Genomic DNA, 16739 nt, shown 5'->3' on the forward strand with positions numbered 1-16739 from the left:
GGCCACGATTTGCACTTAGGGTTGCTTTTTTTTTTTTCTTTTTGTTTTTTTTTTTTTTTCTTTAGGCTGATGTGTAGCTGTTGACCTTTTAAGTAAAGTTTTAGGTCAGTTCTCAAGCATGCTCTGAAAGCTCCTTGGTTTATATGTGTAGCCCTTCTTGGGATTCTAGTTCAAGAGACGCTGCACTAAATTTGGGGCTAAATTGCACCTGGTTGAGATGGTCATTCATTAGAGGGGAATAGGAATAATATCTGCAGCCCTTCAGGGTCTTCGAGAAAAGTTCCAGAACTCCAGGGAAAAAAAACCCACTGTGTGAAATGTGTTGTTACTTCTGCCCTATTTTAGGGCTGAGAGTCTAGTTACATAATGTAGCAAATCCTGGCTAGTATTACTGCTCAGCCCTTTTTCATTTAACATTTATCAAAAACTTATGATTTCAATTAACAGGGCACGCCTCTGTTGGTTATTGTCCTTTGTGGTTCAAATTGAAAGTATAATTAATCATGGAGACATTACATCTCCGTGAATGTCAGCTAATAAACTTCCTTCACTCCATCTGGACCAAGATCTCCTGCAGGTCATTCCTTGCACTTCCCAGGTGCAAGACTGATCGTAAGAGACACAGGTTCACGGGTTCACCTTGGCTCACTAAGAAAGCAGCCCTTAGCATCCATCACCTTCTCTCTGCCTTGTCCAAGTGCAAGACGGGGTGAAGGTGTGGCTGAACCCACAGAGGGGAAGCCTGCTGAAGAAGATGTGCCTGCAGGGAAGGCCCCTGGGAGCAGTCCTGGCTCCAATTCTGCACTCACACAGATGGGCTTTAACTACAAGGGTCCAATTTGCCATCTGCAAAGCCTGGGGAGTGGAGCCAGAGACCCCGTGACAGACGAATTTATGAAACCCAGCCAGAAGAACTCGCAGCCTGCCACTTGCCCGGCCAGCCAGCTGCTGGGCGAGAGGAGCTGTGCTGGGCCCTTGTGGCAAGGACATTAGTTTCCAAGAACCTCTGCTTCACCCAGTGGACCCAGCTGTAACTAGCATGAGGTTCAAGGATGGAAGACCAAGCGAGTCAGCAACAGAAGGGTTCAGGGGAATCTGGAAGACTTGCCTTGTGAAAATCTCTCCAACCCATGTTCCCCTTTAGGGAAAAGAGCCCCATCCTAACTTGGAAACTTACTGGAAGGAAATGATAGCTGGCATCTATGTATGGCTGTAAACTCATCAAAAGGAAAGACTTTAAGTAACTCCTCAGATGCTAGAAATCTGTCTGCCCCCGGGGTTGACCCATCCTGCCATTGGGAGGTGGCTGCCCAGTGCATTCACCCAGGCAGGGAAGCTACCGCTTCCTTAAAAGAACAACCCACAAGAGGGCAATCTGCTTTGCTCTCTGCTTTTGTCTTCTTGGAACAGAGTGTTCCTGCCTCTGAGACATAAGAGAAGGAGGAAAGGGAATTGGTTCAGAACCTAGCAACATCTAACTAGCAAGACCTTTCTCTTGGGATTTCTTGAATCAATCTTCTTATGCACACTGACAGATGAACAGCTTACAGAAAATGGAATTGTCCATGCAGCCTTGCACTGGTACAAGGAAACCGTAATGATGGGGGGCAGTCATATTTTTATTTGAGCTTATCAGCATTTCTTTATACACTTAGGTAGAGGATTAGCATAATAGTAATCCTACAGCACCTGGGATAGTCCTGCTGCCTTTCTTTCTTTTTTTTTTTTAAATTAAATTCAGCTTTATTGAAATATATTCACATACCATACAGTCTTCCATGGTGTACAATCAGCTGTTCACAGTACCATCATATAGTTATGCATTCATCACCCCAATCTATTTTTGAACATTTTCCTTACATCAGAAAGAATAAAAATCAGAATAAAAAATAAAAGTGAAAAAGAACACCCAAATCATCCCCCCCATCCCACCCTGTTTTTCATTTAGTTTTTTGTCCCCATTTTTCTACTCATCCATCTATACACTGGATAAAGGGAGTGCGATCCACAAGGTTTTCACCATCACACTGTCACCCCTTGTAAGCTACGTAGTTATACAATTGTCTTCAAGAGTCCAGGCTACTGGGTTGGAGTTTGATAGTTTCAGGTGTTTACTTCTAGTTATTCCAGTACATTAAAACCTTAAAAATGTTATCTATATAGTACATAAGAATGTCCACCAGAGTGACCTGTCGACTCCATTTGGAATCTCTCAGCCACTGAAACTTCATTTCATTTCTCATTGCCCTTTTGGTCAAGAAGATGTTCTCAATCCCATGATGCCGGGTCCAGATTCATCCCTGGGAGTCATATCCTGTGTTGTCAGGGAGATTTACACCCCTGAGAGCCAGGACCCACGTAGAGGGGAGGGCAGCAAGATCACCTGTCAAGGTGGCTTAGCTAGAGAGAGAGGGCCACATCTGAGCAATAAAGAGGTACTCAGGGGGAAACTCTTAGGCAAAATTATATGCAGGTTTAGCCTCTCCTTTGTAGTAATGCGCTTCATAAGGGCAAGTCCCGTGATAGAGGGCTCAGCACATCAAACCACCAGTCCCAATGTTTATGAGAACATCCTGCTGCCTTTCTTTTGAGGATTGTAATGAGAACTGAGGAAATTACCTTATAGTGGTGCTAGGGGTGTTTTCCATATCGTGTATTTCTTATCACTCTGGGATGACTCCCGTGCCTCACGCACCTTCTACATACCACACATTGAACTGGAGACTTTGCTTACATTATCCAGTTTAAGCCTTGCAACAGCTCCACAAGGCTCCATCCTACAGATAAGGAAACAAAGCTCTCCTCCAATAGATCGTGCCAGAATGTCAGATCAGAATGTCCTGTCCACATGGTAGAGGGGCTGGAGCCCAAGCCTGGGAGTCAGGCAGACCTGAGCCTGAATGCTGGAAGATGGACTCGTCGCTGATCGTCTCTCAGCCTCAGTTTCCTCATCTGGAACTCAGAGATAATATTTGCACTTCCTAGAAGTGGTTCTCAGCTCTGGCTGTACATTCAGATCACAGGGGAAAGCTTCTGAGAATCTGGATGCCCAGACTGAACTCCAGACCTATTAGGTCCAAAGCCTTGGGGATTTAACCTTGCTCTGGCTGCTTCTGATCCCCAGTCGTTTCTGTCACAGTCCAGGAGGACAAGTATGTTGGCAGGGCCACACTCCAGGAAAACAGAGCCAACAGGATGTGTGTGTGTGTGTGTGATGTAATATATATTAATATCACATAATAATGTAAATAGTATGAGATTTACTATAGGAATTGGCTCACGCAACTGTGGGGATGGACAAGTCCGAATTCCATAGGGCAGGATGCAAGCTGGGAACGCCAATGAAGGATTTTGATGGATTCCCAGGAGAAGGTGGCTGGCTGAAGTAGAGATGGAAATTCTCCTTTCTGACTGCAGAAATCATCAGTTCTCCCTTTAAGGCCTTCAACTGATTAGATGAGACTTCTCTCATTGTTGAAGGCAGTCTCCTTGGTTGATTGTAGATACCATCAGCCATACATGCAATCAATTTATTGATGATTTAAATCCGTGAAATATCCTCACGGTAACGATCAGGCCAGTGCTTACTTGACCAAATAACTGGACACCATCACCTGCCCAAGTTGACACTTGAGCTTAACCATCACACCTTTCTTGCCTCTTCCAGTTTCTGGGGACTCCACACATTCTTTGCCTTGTGGCTACATAACTCCAATCTCCACTTTTGTCTTCACTGGCTGTCCTCCCTATGTTCATGTCTTCTCCTTTTCTGTCACTTCTGAGGGCACTTGCTATTGGATTTGGGGCCTATCAGGTTAATCCAGGATGATCTCATCCTGAGATCCTTAACCTAGTTACATCCTCAAAGATGCTTTTCGCCTAGAACATTCACGGGTATCAGGGGTTAGGACTTGCACATGTCTTTTGGGGACCACCACTTAACCCACTCCAGAAACCTTGAACTGTATTTTCTGAGCACCCTGGGTTGGGATCCAGCAGGAGTTTTGAGATGCACAATCTCTATGTCACACTAAAGTTAAACTTTATGACATTTAAAAATAGGTCAGACCCTAAAACCGACTTGTGGAAAAGCCCAGGGGTTTGTAACATTAAAGATGAAGGTTGAGGTCTATAAAACTTGTTTTAAAATAAGGAAACCTGGAAATGAAAGTTCAAAAATGTGAAACAATGTAGTTCTTTACTTATAATGAGTAAGTGATATAGCAGAGTTTGAATCAGGATCAAAATACTGCCGAAGTGAAGAAATACAAACCAGAAATATATATATAAAGGTTGTAAGAAAGGTCAATTCATGTGTGAATGGGACAATTTAGATACTAAAGTTCACAAACTCAAGTGAGAAAATGAAAGTTGAAGAAAGAATTTCAAGATGATAGGTACTGGGAAAGTAGGGCAGAGGAGCGGGGCTTATTTTCTTTCTTTCTTTCTTTCTTTCTTTCTTTCTTTCTTTCTTTCTTTCTTTTTTTTTTTGTGCCCCATCTTCATTCAAAGTCTTTTAACTAGTTGTTCATTTTTTTTTCTTGAATTTTGATTAAAGGAGTCCTCTGGTAAATCCTTCTCCCTCACCCCCCTCAGAGCTTTGAAAGTGAATTCCTAATTATAGGTCATGTATGAGATTTACTAGATGAAATCAACAGCTATAGATATGACACAATGCTTGCAAAAATTCAAGACTCCATTGCCATAAAAAGCCCAAATGTTAATTGCTTTTGTGGCATCTGGCTATAATAAAAACACCCTTTTGCTATCTAATATTAGAAGTAAATGTAGTGGAAAGAACATTGCGTTAGAATGAAGGGAGGCAGGAATTCTAGTCCCAGCCCTGTTCCCAAGGGCCTATGATTTGGGACAAAATATTTCATTTCTCTTAGGCATCAGTGTGTCCTTATCTATAAATTTGAGGACATGGCACCAAATTACCACTTTCAGCTTAAAAAATTCTATTCTGTAACTTGAAAATACAGTGTGCTTCTCAAGCCCATCTACCCTCTTTCCCAAACTTGACTTCACAATAGTCTAACATAATTTTATAATTTAGTGGTACCATCAGGACCCACGTGTTGATTTAAGAATCTCCGTAGTTTCACCATGCAGCTGGTACTTTTCCTTTTCCTCTCGTATTCTGCACTGAGCTTTTCTGTGAGGCCCTGCGATTCTCAAACCCTTTGGGAATGCAATCAGCCAGCACTCCAATTTTAATATTTCAGAGTCTGGTTTCATTCTTGAGGAGTCTGGACCTGGAGTGTAAGTGGAGGTTCACATTTCACATTTCACGTTCAGTGGTTGTCCACAAAGAAACAGGCCTCGGCCAGTTAATGAAGGAGGGTCTTGTGTCCCAGGTGGGTGGGGTGGGGTGCGGCCAGCTGGCCCAGGTGCCTCCGTCTGCAGGCTCTTGGTCTGGCCTCTGCACAGGATCAGAGGGACATGAAAGCATCCCAGGCCTTGGCCCTGACTTTGTGTGTGTGTGTGTTTTTTTTTAAATTCTGTTTTATTGAGATATATTCACATACCATACAGTCATCCCTGGTGTGCAATCAACTGTTCACAGTACCACCGTATAGTTGTACATTCATCACCTCAATCTATTTTTGAACATTTTCATTACATCAGAAAGAATAAAAATCAGAATAAAAAATAAAAGTAAAAAAAGAACACCCAAATCATCCCCCATCCCACCCTATTTTTCATTTACTTTTTATCGCCATTTTTCTACTCATCCATCCATACACTGGATAAAGGGAGTGTGATCCACAAGGTTTTCACCATCACACTGTCACCCCTTGTAAGCTACATAGTTATACAGTCGTCTTCAAGAGTTAAGGCTACTGGGTTGGAGTTTGATAATTTCAGGTGTTTACTTCTAGTTATTCCAATACATTAAAACCTAAAAAGTGTTATCTATAGTGCATAAAAATGTCCACCAGAGTGACCTCTTGAATCCATTTGAAATCTCTCAGCCACTGAAACTTTATTTTGTTTCATTTCTCATCCCCCTTTTGGTCAAGAAGATGTTCTCAATCCCATGATGCCGGGTCCAGATTCATCCCCAGGAGTCATCTCCTGTGTTACCAGGGAGATTTACACCCCTGGAAGTCAGGTCCCACATAGCGGGGAGGGCAGTGAATTTACCTGCCAAGTTGGCTTAGCTAGAGAGAAAGGGCCACATCTGAGCAACAAAGAGGTACTCAAGGGGAGACCCTTAGGCACAATTATAAGTAGGTTTAGCTTCTCCCTTGCAGCAACGAGCCTCTTAAAGGCAAGCCCCAAGATAGAGTGCTTGGCATACCAAACCGTCATTCCTCACTGCCTGTGAGAGATCAGCAACAACCCAGGTGACAAAGTCCAACACCTCCACATTTTCCTCTAGCTCCCCAGGGGGTTGGCCCTGATTTTGACTTCATCTCCCTGCTGCTGATGCCTGCCCCCCGGCTCCCCTCACTGGGTCTTTTGACAATCTCCTTGCAGCTCTCCAAGTTGCCAGGGGTTTTTGCCTCCTACTTTGCTGACTCTGTAACCATCCTTTGTTTACCAAGTTGTTAACCCCAGTGGGATAACCTCCCTCAGGTTGGTGAGCGTTTGCCTTGCCATAAATGGTTGGCGGCAGCTTGGCGGGCATCATATTTTCTTCAGGCTTACGGTGGTTGTCCATGTGCTGAGAATTATATTCATCATTTGCCTGTTTTGTGAGAAAGTCAAGGGGCGGATGGGGAAAGAAACCAGCTTTCTGTTTAACTTCAGCTCCTGTATTTTAACTCACAGGAGTTGCTTGGCAGGTAGAAATTCCCTTATTTAAATTTCTTTGTGTGTAGCTTTCAGCATATGGCTGATTGAATGAGCTTTTGGTGTCTCCCATGAAAGAACAAAGCAGTACATTCTCTTCCTCTTTGATGATCCAGTTGATGCATCTGTTTTAGCTCTTACAAAGTAACAAACCAGCCCAGAGTTTAGTGCTGTAAAGTAACAATAGTGTGTTGTTTCCCACAGTTCTGCAGTCTTGACTGGGCTTAGCTGGGCAGATCTTACGTTCCTCTTGGTGTCTGCTTGGATGGAAGTATCTAAGATGGCTTTTTCATTCACATCTGGCTTTTCAGCTGGAATGACTGGAGCATCTGAGACCTGACCAAGCATCTCTCCCCATGGCTTCCTCACATAGCTATACCATAGCTTGGGCTTCCTTACAACCTGGTGGTCTCAAATCAGACTAGATTTTTTACACGGTGGCTGGCTTCCAGTTTCTGGCTTCTGGCTTCCTTTAAAGGCCTGAACTAAAATCATGTCTCTTCTGCCACATGCTCTTGGCCAAAGCAAGTCACAAGGCTAGTCTGGATTCAAGGGCAGGGGAAACAGACTCCCCCTTAGGAGCTGCAGCTGACACAGTGAGGAAGGACATTGATGGCAGCCATCTTGGGATGTTGTCTCCCACTGTCTCCCTGGTGATGCATCTCTGGATTGACTGGTCTTCTCTTTTCATTCTTAATGGCCTTACACTGAACAGGAACTTGGGGCGGGCAGAAACTAGTTCCATGGTCTTAAGATACCAGCTCTTTTTCCAGCAATTTCAGGACGCTGGCCCTTGCCTGGACCAAGGAATAAACCTCATCCCTAAAAGGTTCCATTGACTGCCTTGGGAAACGCAGTAATGGCTAACATCAATTGAGCCCTCGTTATGGACCAGGCCCTGTGCTTAGGCTTCTTTCATGTATCATGTTTATTAAATTATCATAATCTCTCCAGGCCTATGTGTAAGATTTCAGTGGCAGCTTCTGGGTTGGTTCAGGTGAAGGAAATACAGCATGGCAAAGCTGGCACCAAAGATCCAAAAATGCTACCCACCACCAGGATCACCAGCCCCTCCCCTCCCAGAAGCTCTTATTGCCTTGTGATATTTACTATGCCTTCTCTTTTCCTTCCACTCCTCCTAAAATCCCTTTTGTTAATATTTCTCTGCTCCATTAGTAAAACAGACTTTGTATTCCATTAATAAGGCACTTGTCCCACTTCGGTCCCTTTCTCTCCCCACCCTAGGGGTGCAAATGAGGAGGGACCCTAAAGGAAGGTCAGGAAACAGAGAATCCAAGTAGAATTGAATCAGTTCTTTGACGGGTACAAATGAGGAGGGACCCTAAAGGAAGGTCAGGAAACAGAGAATCCAAGTAGAATTGAGTCAGTTCTTTGACCACACATGGGCCATGCCCTCCAGACCACACACACAGCCGGTGCACTCCATGGTTGAGGGAGAACATACAGCAATCCCTGTTTCCATACCATGCCTGCGGTGCACACTCAGTAAGCATATGCTCAGGATAATAACATATTATGGTATTACTTTATGCAGGAATATCAGCAGACCCAGAACCGATGCTCACCTTGAAAGAGTCCTACTGAGGTAGCAGGTAGCAATTTTTTTCAGATTGTATTTATGGTTTTTTCATTTAAAAAAAATTTGTTGAGGTGACAGTCTAGCTTTAAATCACTTTTTTTGACATTTAAATAGATGGGCTACCTTTTCACCGCTTATTTACATAATCATCTTTTAAATTGAGTTATAATTCACTTACAATAAAAGCCACTCTTTTAAAGTATACAATTCAGTAGTTTTTAGTGTATTCCCAAGACTGTGCTCCTCTAGCTAATTCCTGAACATTTTTGTCACCCCAAAAAGAAACCCTGTACCCATTAGCAGTCACTTCCTCCACCAGCCCCTGGCAACCACTAATCTGCTTTTTGTCCCCATGGATTTGCCTATTCTGGACATTTCATATAAATGATGATTGAACTTTTAAGTTACCATTTCTCCGATATTTTTTTTTCTAGGATCCTAAACACTTCAAGTCAGAGAAAACAGGACGGGGACAGTTACAGGAAGGCTGGAGGGATAATCATCAGCCCATCATGTGCTCCTACAAGCTGGTGACTGTGAAGTTTGAGGTCTGGGGGCTTCAGACCAGAGTGGAACAATTTGTACACAAGGTAAGTGAACAAAGGTCAGTTCCTGGGTCTTAGGCAACGTGACTGTCTTTATTGGCAAGCTGATGCACAACAAATGCAAATACGATGAACCAACATTAGGCAATTGAATCTCAAAATCTCTTTTTTGATGATAATGCATTTTATACTCAGTTTGATATTCTTCTACTAATAGATGTTTTACACCTCATCTCTCCTTCTGTGGCCTCTATGGCTATTGGGTGAGTTTATTTGAGAAGTTGGGCTTTTGGAACATACTTCTCACTTTGTCGTTAGGCTAATATAGTTCCAGGCAGAGGTGCTTGGGAAGAGGCTAGAAGGCTTATCTGTGTGCACAGTCCCCAAGGATAATTCTCACTCAAAAGAGCCTGCAAGTATAGTCACCTAAGGTAAAGTTACCCCAAAAGACAAAACAAAAAATCTCAGTAGTACCATTAGAAGGTACACCTCAGCATTTCTGCTCATTTAATAATTCTGCTACCAACAAATTATCAGCAACTTTAGAATACAGTTTTCAATTTAACACCCTCTCCAGCAAAATGTGTTAATTTTGTGACAGGAAACCACTTGGTGACACTACTTTAAGGGGTTTCTAATATGACAGCCTTGTGGGAAAAAAAGGGGGGAAATGCATTGTTCAACAACTGCCCTTTGTAGCTTCTCCCATTTCATAAAATCAAATACTACCCAAGCTGCCTCTACATTCCAGTTACGCTGGATATCTGTTTATTTTTCCACTTGAAAGCTGATAAAGAGTTGCTTTCTGAAATTCTTTTACAGGCACTTGAATTTAACCTTAACACACTGAGCCTTTTGTTACTGGATAGATTTGTCTCCTGGCTTTGGGGGCCCGTTGACAGTAAAAAGTATGGATTTTGAATTTGCATCTAAAGAATACACTGCTCATCTCTCAGACCCTCACAACTGGGACTCATGGTAATCCCTGAGATGCTGAACAAATTTGAGAGCCTTGGTGTTTCCTCGAACAGGGAAAAGAATCATTCCCATCAGAGCTCTACGAACTCATTCTGCACAGCTAGGGGTAGGAATGGAGTGAGTCTGGTAGAAATAAATTCTGGGACCTCCTGTTTTCCTTCTCTGTCCTTATCAGTAAGCAGGAAGACAGCCTGGCCTCCCAGAGGAAATATTTTCCAGTCTCAACACTGTGTCTGTCTAAGGCTGTATCTTCCTTGACTCCCCACATTTGTTTGTGTGTGTGCCTTTTTGATCCAAAATGATCTCTTACTAAGGGCCACTCCCATAGTGCACTTTATTTTTTTTCTTAAAAGTACATTTAGATTGTCCAGGGCTCGTTGTGCTTCTTTTATTTGGTGACTTTTGAGATTCTATTATCTTCCTTAAAATACCTGTAAGCATTACACTCCAATTGAAGGTATTCCCATTGCCCGTTTCTAAATACAACAAAGTGTTACCAACACCGTGCCTTAAAAACACACCTGTTCTTGCACATGCATCGCTAATGAGTATCTGAGGTTAGCATTTGCAAGGGTTTAAAGTATCAGGGATGCCTTTCTCTGAACACCTTTGTTTTTTAAGAATATATTCACAGTCAAGAGAAAGAAATGTTCTAAAGCGAACCATTAGCACATTATTGAATTCTTGTTCCCAGCAGACAGCTGTGTTGTGCTTAATGTAATAGGGTACATTTACTGATGCTTCCATGCTGTTCTTTTGATTTCCATGAATTTGACACACTCAGCACTCAAGTGTATATTGCTGTGTGTTGTTTCTCATTTTGTTACATGTGTTTCCTTTTCCTAGATCACAAAAGCCTCACTAGATATCCAGAGGCCTGAAGTAATAAACACTTAATTATAAAACGCTTCCCTTGTTTCTTCAAACTCACCAAATTAAAATCCTTCATTTATTGAAACATCTTGAACCTTCCACGAGAGATTTTTTCACAGTTGCTGGATTTGTTTGGCAGGAAGAAAGGAATGTTGGAGGGAGACTATAAGTATCCAAGAAATATAAAAAGGCACATTTATACAGGACAAAAAAGAATACCATGAAGTAAAAGCATGTGAATAGTATTACATATACACGGAAATAGAAATTATTTTCTAAGTCTTCTACTGCCACTGTGTGTTACCATAAGAAACAATTTCATTCCGTTTCCTCTCCAGTCAAGCTTATCATTCCATTATGTTCTATTCTAGTACAGGTCTCTTGTATCATTTCATCTCTCTCAGTAATAGTTGACTAAACATTTTTTCCCTTCTATTCCATGAAAGTCAAACCTAGAAGGATCTTTACTGAGATTTTATCTGGTATCTACACCTTCATTTCATTAAAAATTTTAACCAATGTTAGGATATTTCATCAGTGCTAAGTACTCTCTGCTTTGAAATGATTTGCTGCCTAGAAAAGCATGTCCTTGATTTCCCGCATGTATGACCTTCTGGCATCAGTGAGACAAACCCTTAAGTAAATGAAAAGTAAAAGCTGTTTTACGTAAAGATAAATGAAGGAAAAGTTTCAAGGTGATTAGCCCAGAAATTAATTCTACTGCTGTGTGACTGCCAAATAGTCGACATTAGTTTGCATGCACCCCCAGCCTGACTCTCAAATAAGACAAAGAGATTAATTTATAGCAAGTAAATGCATGCTGTGGGAAAGGCTGTGGGTGAGCTAGTCATATATATACTTCTATCAGCCTATACTTGTCATCACATAGGGAGAGAGGAATTGAGAAATTTGGAGCACAAGGATTCCCAGAATTGGAGAAACCTATTTTCCCAATGGTATTAGTCTACCATGATACTATATCAACCTCCTTCTTTTACTTTTTAGGTGGTCCGAGACATTCTGCTGATTGGGCATAGACAGGCTTTTGCGTGGGTTGATGAGTGGTATGGTAAGTCATTTTCCCCAAAATAACTTGTAGAACAACTTCCTAACATGTTGCCTTGGACTTTCAGTCCACTTGGCTTCAACTGCTAGCAGGACAACCACAGAGGCAGGGCCACTGCTTCCTGTATTGAAAAAAAAGCGCTGTCCACAGAGCGTAATGAAGATGAGCTTGATCTAAAATAACCACAGCATTATTGACTAAGTAGGACCTCCATATGCTGCATGCTTGCATGCTTGATACACAGTGCTCCACAATTCTCTGTTCCCTGGGCTTCAGACCCCTCCTACCATATCCCAAACATCAAGATCAAAGTTATCTAAAGCAACATACCAAGTGAAAGCAGACCTTTGGTTGATTCAGAGAACACATGAAACAATCCATCTCCAAAACCACACAGATTTTGCAAGAATTCAAGAGCAGAGGCATAGGTGCCCTGTTAATCCTAATTAGGATTATTCTGGGGTGTTTTCTTTTTTTCATGATTTGAGAAGAGTTAAATAAGTTCTGGACATTTCCAGTAAATGAAAACATGCTTTACTTCAACCCATGATGGATGTACCACCCTTCCCAGATCCTCAGAACTGTTGTTTCATCCACATGACTCCTCTGCCTTCACAGAATCAATCATCAGATGACTAGTGTCCTTGGCTATTAATAGAAAGCCCAGTCCAATTGGAGACTTAGGTTAGATCTGATTTTCAGGTCGATTGTCTAATGAAATGCCCTCCCTCCTTGGCCTTTTCCTAGGACACACTGAATTTGTTCTGAGTGGACCCTAGATTACATTTTGGTGCTCTCCTGTCCTTGTACCACCAATTCCTTCCCTCTTCTTAGCAGAAGGCATCAAATTTAAAGTAAAAGGATACATTGGGCTGATTGAGCAAAGACGGTAAATCTTATTAAGATTCTTAGTTGTTTCTGGGCCACATTTAAAAAGGCATGATGCTGTAGGCTACATGCTTTGATTTTTTTTTTTTTTTTTCCAATTTTCCCAGATCTGCTCCTTTGAAGAGCAAATGCAACTTTCTGGATCTGTCCAAAAGAGGTTCTTTTGAAAAGTCAGCATTTGCTATCTCTTGTCACCTGTACCCAGGATGCTGCTCTTATAGTGCCACTTGTCCTAAGTCACCCAAAAACCTGGCTATCTGAGGGTGTCTTCCAGGAGGCAGGTGGAAGTAGTTTACGTGACTACTTCCACTGAAACATAAACACTTCTTTCTGGTTGTTTTTTCTGGGAGCTTTATCAGATTCTCAGAGGGAGCCCAGACCCATCCTAAAAAACGTCAAGAACTGCTGTTCTCTCCCAATTGACACTTCTCCAAGCTCATGGTTTCCTTGTCACCAAAATCCAAGGGGATATGAAAAGGATATTCAGAGAATAACAGGCTCAAACTGACCAGAAGTTTGGCAAGAGGCCAGGTTCCTGAAGGGCTAAAAATGTGCCACTTCGAAAACCAAGAGGTGGGCCAGTTTGACAGTTTTCTTTATAGTGCCAGAATGTCATAGAGGACTTTTCAGAAAAGGTGAGATCAAAAACGATATCCAGAGCCTGATCCAGGAACACAAAACACTGCAAGTCTGTTGATCAGAAATGAGGGTTTAATTAGAAGCAGGATATAGAAAGGAAAAAAGACATGGGAAGGTGTATAGTCCATGGCAGGCAGAGGTACAGAAGATGGGGGCTGACTCTTTTCTATCTTGGCCAAGCCTTGGGCAAGGAAGAGACTAGTCCAAAAAAAGGTGGAGGGCGGGGGGGCAGGGGATTCTCAGACCATTATGGGGTTGAAAGCTAGAATAGTGAATCAAAGGAAACCAAAGATGTCCATTCCTGGAGACCTGTAGGAAGAGAACCTACCCATTTGCTATCTTTAGGAAGAGAACAACACCTAGTTCGGTTAGGTGGGGGCAGTTAACAACTTAAGGAATCTATTGACTAAGAAGCCCTTTCTGTATCTCAGTGCAGAAAAACAGCATGTGATTTAGTGGATGTGGGTCATCGGGGTGCCATAACACTCCCCAGAGTTTCTCCACCCCCTATATACACAGTTACAGCCCAACCCAAACAAGCAGCCCTTTCACTCAGCAAGGGATCTGAGACCCACCCCAGCAATTTCACATAAAACCACTGTAGACATCTTCACCCCCAGCAGCGCTACTAGAAAGGAAAACAGTGGCTTCCTCATTACACAGACACAGACACATAGTCAAATGCATGGAAATGGCCCTGTCCACAGAGCACCTTCTCAGCCTCTTATTCCAACATAAGCCTGGGAAGCTCAAATGGGCCTTTCCAAGAAAAGGGTATGTGGCTGTCACCGAAGCCAAGTTTCCACCAGGATAGCCCTCAGTTTGAGGTATCTGAAGTTGCTTATTTATGCAGGCTCAGTGAGGTGCTCAGTAGTAAACATGGAAAAGGTCCAAAGTGAAGAAACACTTGCCTGTAGCTTATAGGCATGGTTCTCGAACTGAAGTCCCTGGGCCGGCAATATCAGTTCACCTGGAAATGTGTTAGAATGCAAATTCTCAGACCCCGCTCCAGACCTACCGAATCAGAAGCTCTCGGGGTACAGCCCAGCAATCTGTGGTTTAAGAAGTACTTCAGATAATTCTACTGCACACTGAAGTTTGGGAACCACTGACATACAGCATGGGCTGAAACTGGATTGGATTGCAAAGAAAGTTTAATCCATCCAAATAGGTTGGACTAGAGAATAAATGTTTTCAGGGCCAACTGCTGAACCATGATAGTTTGTGAGAATTGGAAAAAGGCAGCCCTTTATAAAGATGAAGCAGACTCAGCAGGTGCTTTGGGTTCAGGGCTGACTTTTAGTCCCATCTACCTCCTTGGCTGTGAGTTTGCACCATGCTCAAATTGCACGCCCTTATAAACTGCACAGCCTTATGGAGTGCTGGCCCTGGATGGCTTTCTTCCTAATTAGACTTACTACCTCCAATGCTTAATTAGGTGACAAGAAAAAGGACATTGTAGAGGGTGGGGGTGATTTTGTCTCACCCAAGGGTTAATTTTGCATCTTTTTTTGAGTTTCAGCATTTGGCTGTCACATAACTATCTCCCTAAACTTTATTCTGCTCATGTTCATTGTCAAGTGTAACCATTTCCATATTGGAGGAGTTGAGTTTGTCTTTCAAAGCCCTGATTGGTCTTTTTCCACAAGCCTTGGGTCTTTCTGCATGACTGGAACACTAATCAGAGAAGCAACAACACATTTCAGAAGATGAGGTGAGAGAGGAGGTGGATAAAAATAGGCAGCCCAGCTTCACGAAAGCGTGGCTTTTCTTCATAAATCTGACAGTATTTTTGAAAGAGGGACACAGAAGATTGCCAGAGGGAGGTAGTGATTGAGCAGAACCTCACGAATGCCTTTGAAAACCTGACCCTTCCAAAAAAAGGATGGGGGTAGTTCTGGCTGAAAGAGATGGAACTACTTCATAAAATTAACTTAGAAACCAGCCAAGAGTCCCTAGAGCAGACATAACAATCAGTGAAGAAAGCAAGCTCAAGGTGAAGAAAGAAGCCTGCTGAGGGGCCAGCGTTAGCTGCTTGAGTTCCCCAAGCCAATGTATTCCAATGGCCCCCCTTTCCTGAAATACAGAGTTGAGGGCATTGGTTTGTATGCAATATTGTGTGTGTGTGTGTACGCATGCGCATATGTTCACCTTTGGAGGGAAGGAACCCATAGTTTTCCATCAGATATTCAAAGGGATCTATGACCCACCCACCATGACCACCACCAAAAATCAAGAACTATAAAAAAAGTCACAAACTACAGATTACAGCTCTAGACCTTATATGGGAAAATGTATGTACCAAGCCCTGAGGATTGACTACTTTCTGTACAGAAAAACTTATCCTTAAGCTTTTAAAAAAAAAAAAAAAAAAAAAAAAAAAAAAAAAAAAAAAAACAAGCATGCAGTGAATTTATTATCATTTTAAAGGGTTGAAAAAAAATGGTGCTTCCCAAAGGATGCCTGCCATTTTGCTGAGCCAAAGGAATATCGACTCTAATTCATGAATTCTGGAGCCCCAACCCCTAACCCCTCCTCAACCCAACCACTTGTTCAAGACTTTCATTTTGACTTATATTCAGAACAAATGATTTCCATTTAGGCTAAGGAGCCTGGAAGTGTAGAGAAAATGTTTGAAGAAGGAAATAAAGCATAATGTGCCATTGGACAGGTCATTGAATTAAAGTATAAGACTCTTTTTAAATTGTAGCTCCCGCAACTTGCAGTTCAATGAAGGAAAATTCATGGTTGTAAACACTTTGTTCCAGGACATTTATAGTTTCTCCATATATTCAACTGACTTCTGTCTCAAAAAGCCTTTTGAATGTATGATCCTGCCTCTGTTTCCAATGAAATGAACCGTCCTTCTTTCAAAACAAAATGACTGAAAGAAAGTTGCCACCATAGATAAAGTTAAAAGTGGCAGACTAGGAGAAAATATTTGCCACATATGTAGCCAACAAGATTAAAACCTGTAATATATATAAAGAGGTCCTATAAATCAAAAAACCAACCACTCAGTAGAAAAAAGGATAAAGAACCTGAGTAGATAAATCATAGAAGAAATGCAAGAGGCCATAAACTCACTGATAATCATAAGAAATGTAATAAAAATAACAAGATACATTATTTTCCCACCTGAGAGCAAAATTTTAAGATATTGATAATGTCCAGTTTTGGAGAGGTGAGGAAGAAATGGGTTCTCTTATACTATTGATGGGTGAGTAAACTGGTACAGTCCCTTGGAATAATAATTAGCAGTTCCTATAAAAATGGTAAGTACAAATAACCTATGACCCAGCCATTCCACTTCTAGAAATTTATTCTGAAGAATAAATTTAAGAAAATT

The 16739-nt window shown here is 42.0% G+C and overlaps 1 protein-coding gene across 8 annotated transcripts in view; it reads left to right on the top strand.

Moving 5' to 3' along the window:
* The window catches only part of PITPNC1 (phosphatidylinositol transfer protein cytoplasmic 1), a 270335-nt gene that overhangs the window by 245945 nt on the left and 7651 nt on the right, over positions 1 to 16739 (top strand). For all 8 annotated transcript variants that reach the window (XM_037809087.1, XM_037809088.1, XM_037809086.1 and 5 more), the window contains 2 exons: positions 8836 to 8991; positions 11803 to 11866. In XM_037809087.1, the coding sequence (XP_037665015.1) occupies positions 8836 to 8991; positions 11803 to 11866 (220 nt within the window). The remainder of the gene's footprint in view (positions 1 to 8835; positions 8992 to 11802; positions 11867 to 16739) is intronic.

Source organism: Choloepus didactylus, chromosome 18, assembly GCF_015220235.1.
Source record: "Choloepus didactylus isolate mChoDid1 chromosome 18, mChoDid1.pri, whole genome shotgun sequence".
NCBI classification, from domain to species: domain Eukaryota; kingdom Metazoa; phylum Chordata; class Mammalia; order Pilosa; family Megalonychidae; genus Choloepus; species Choloepus didactylus.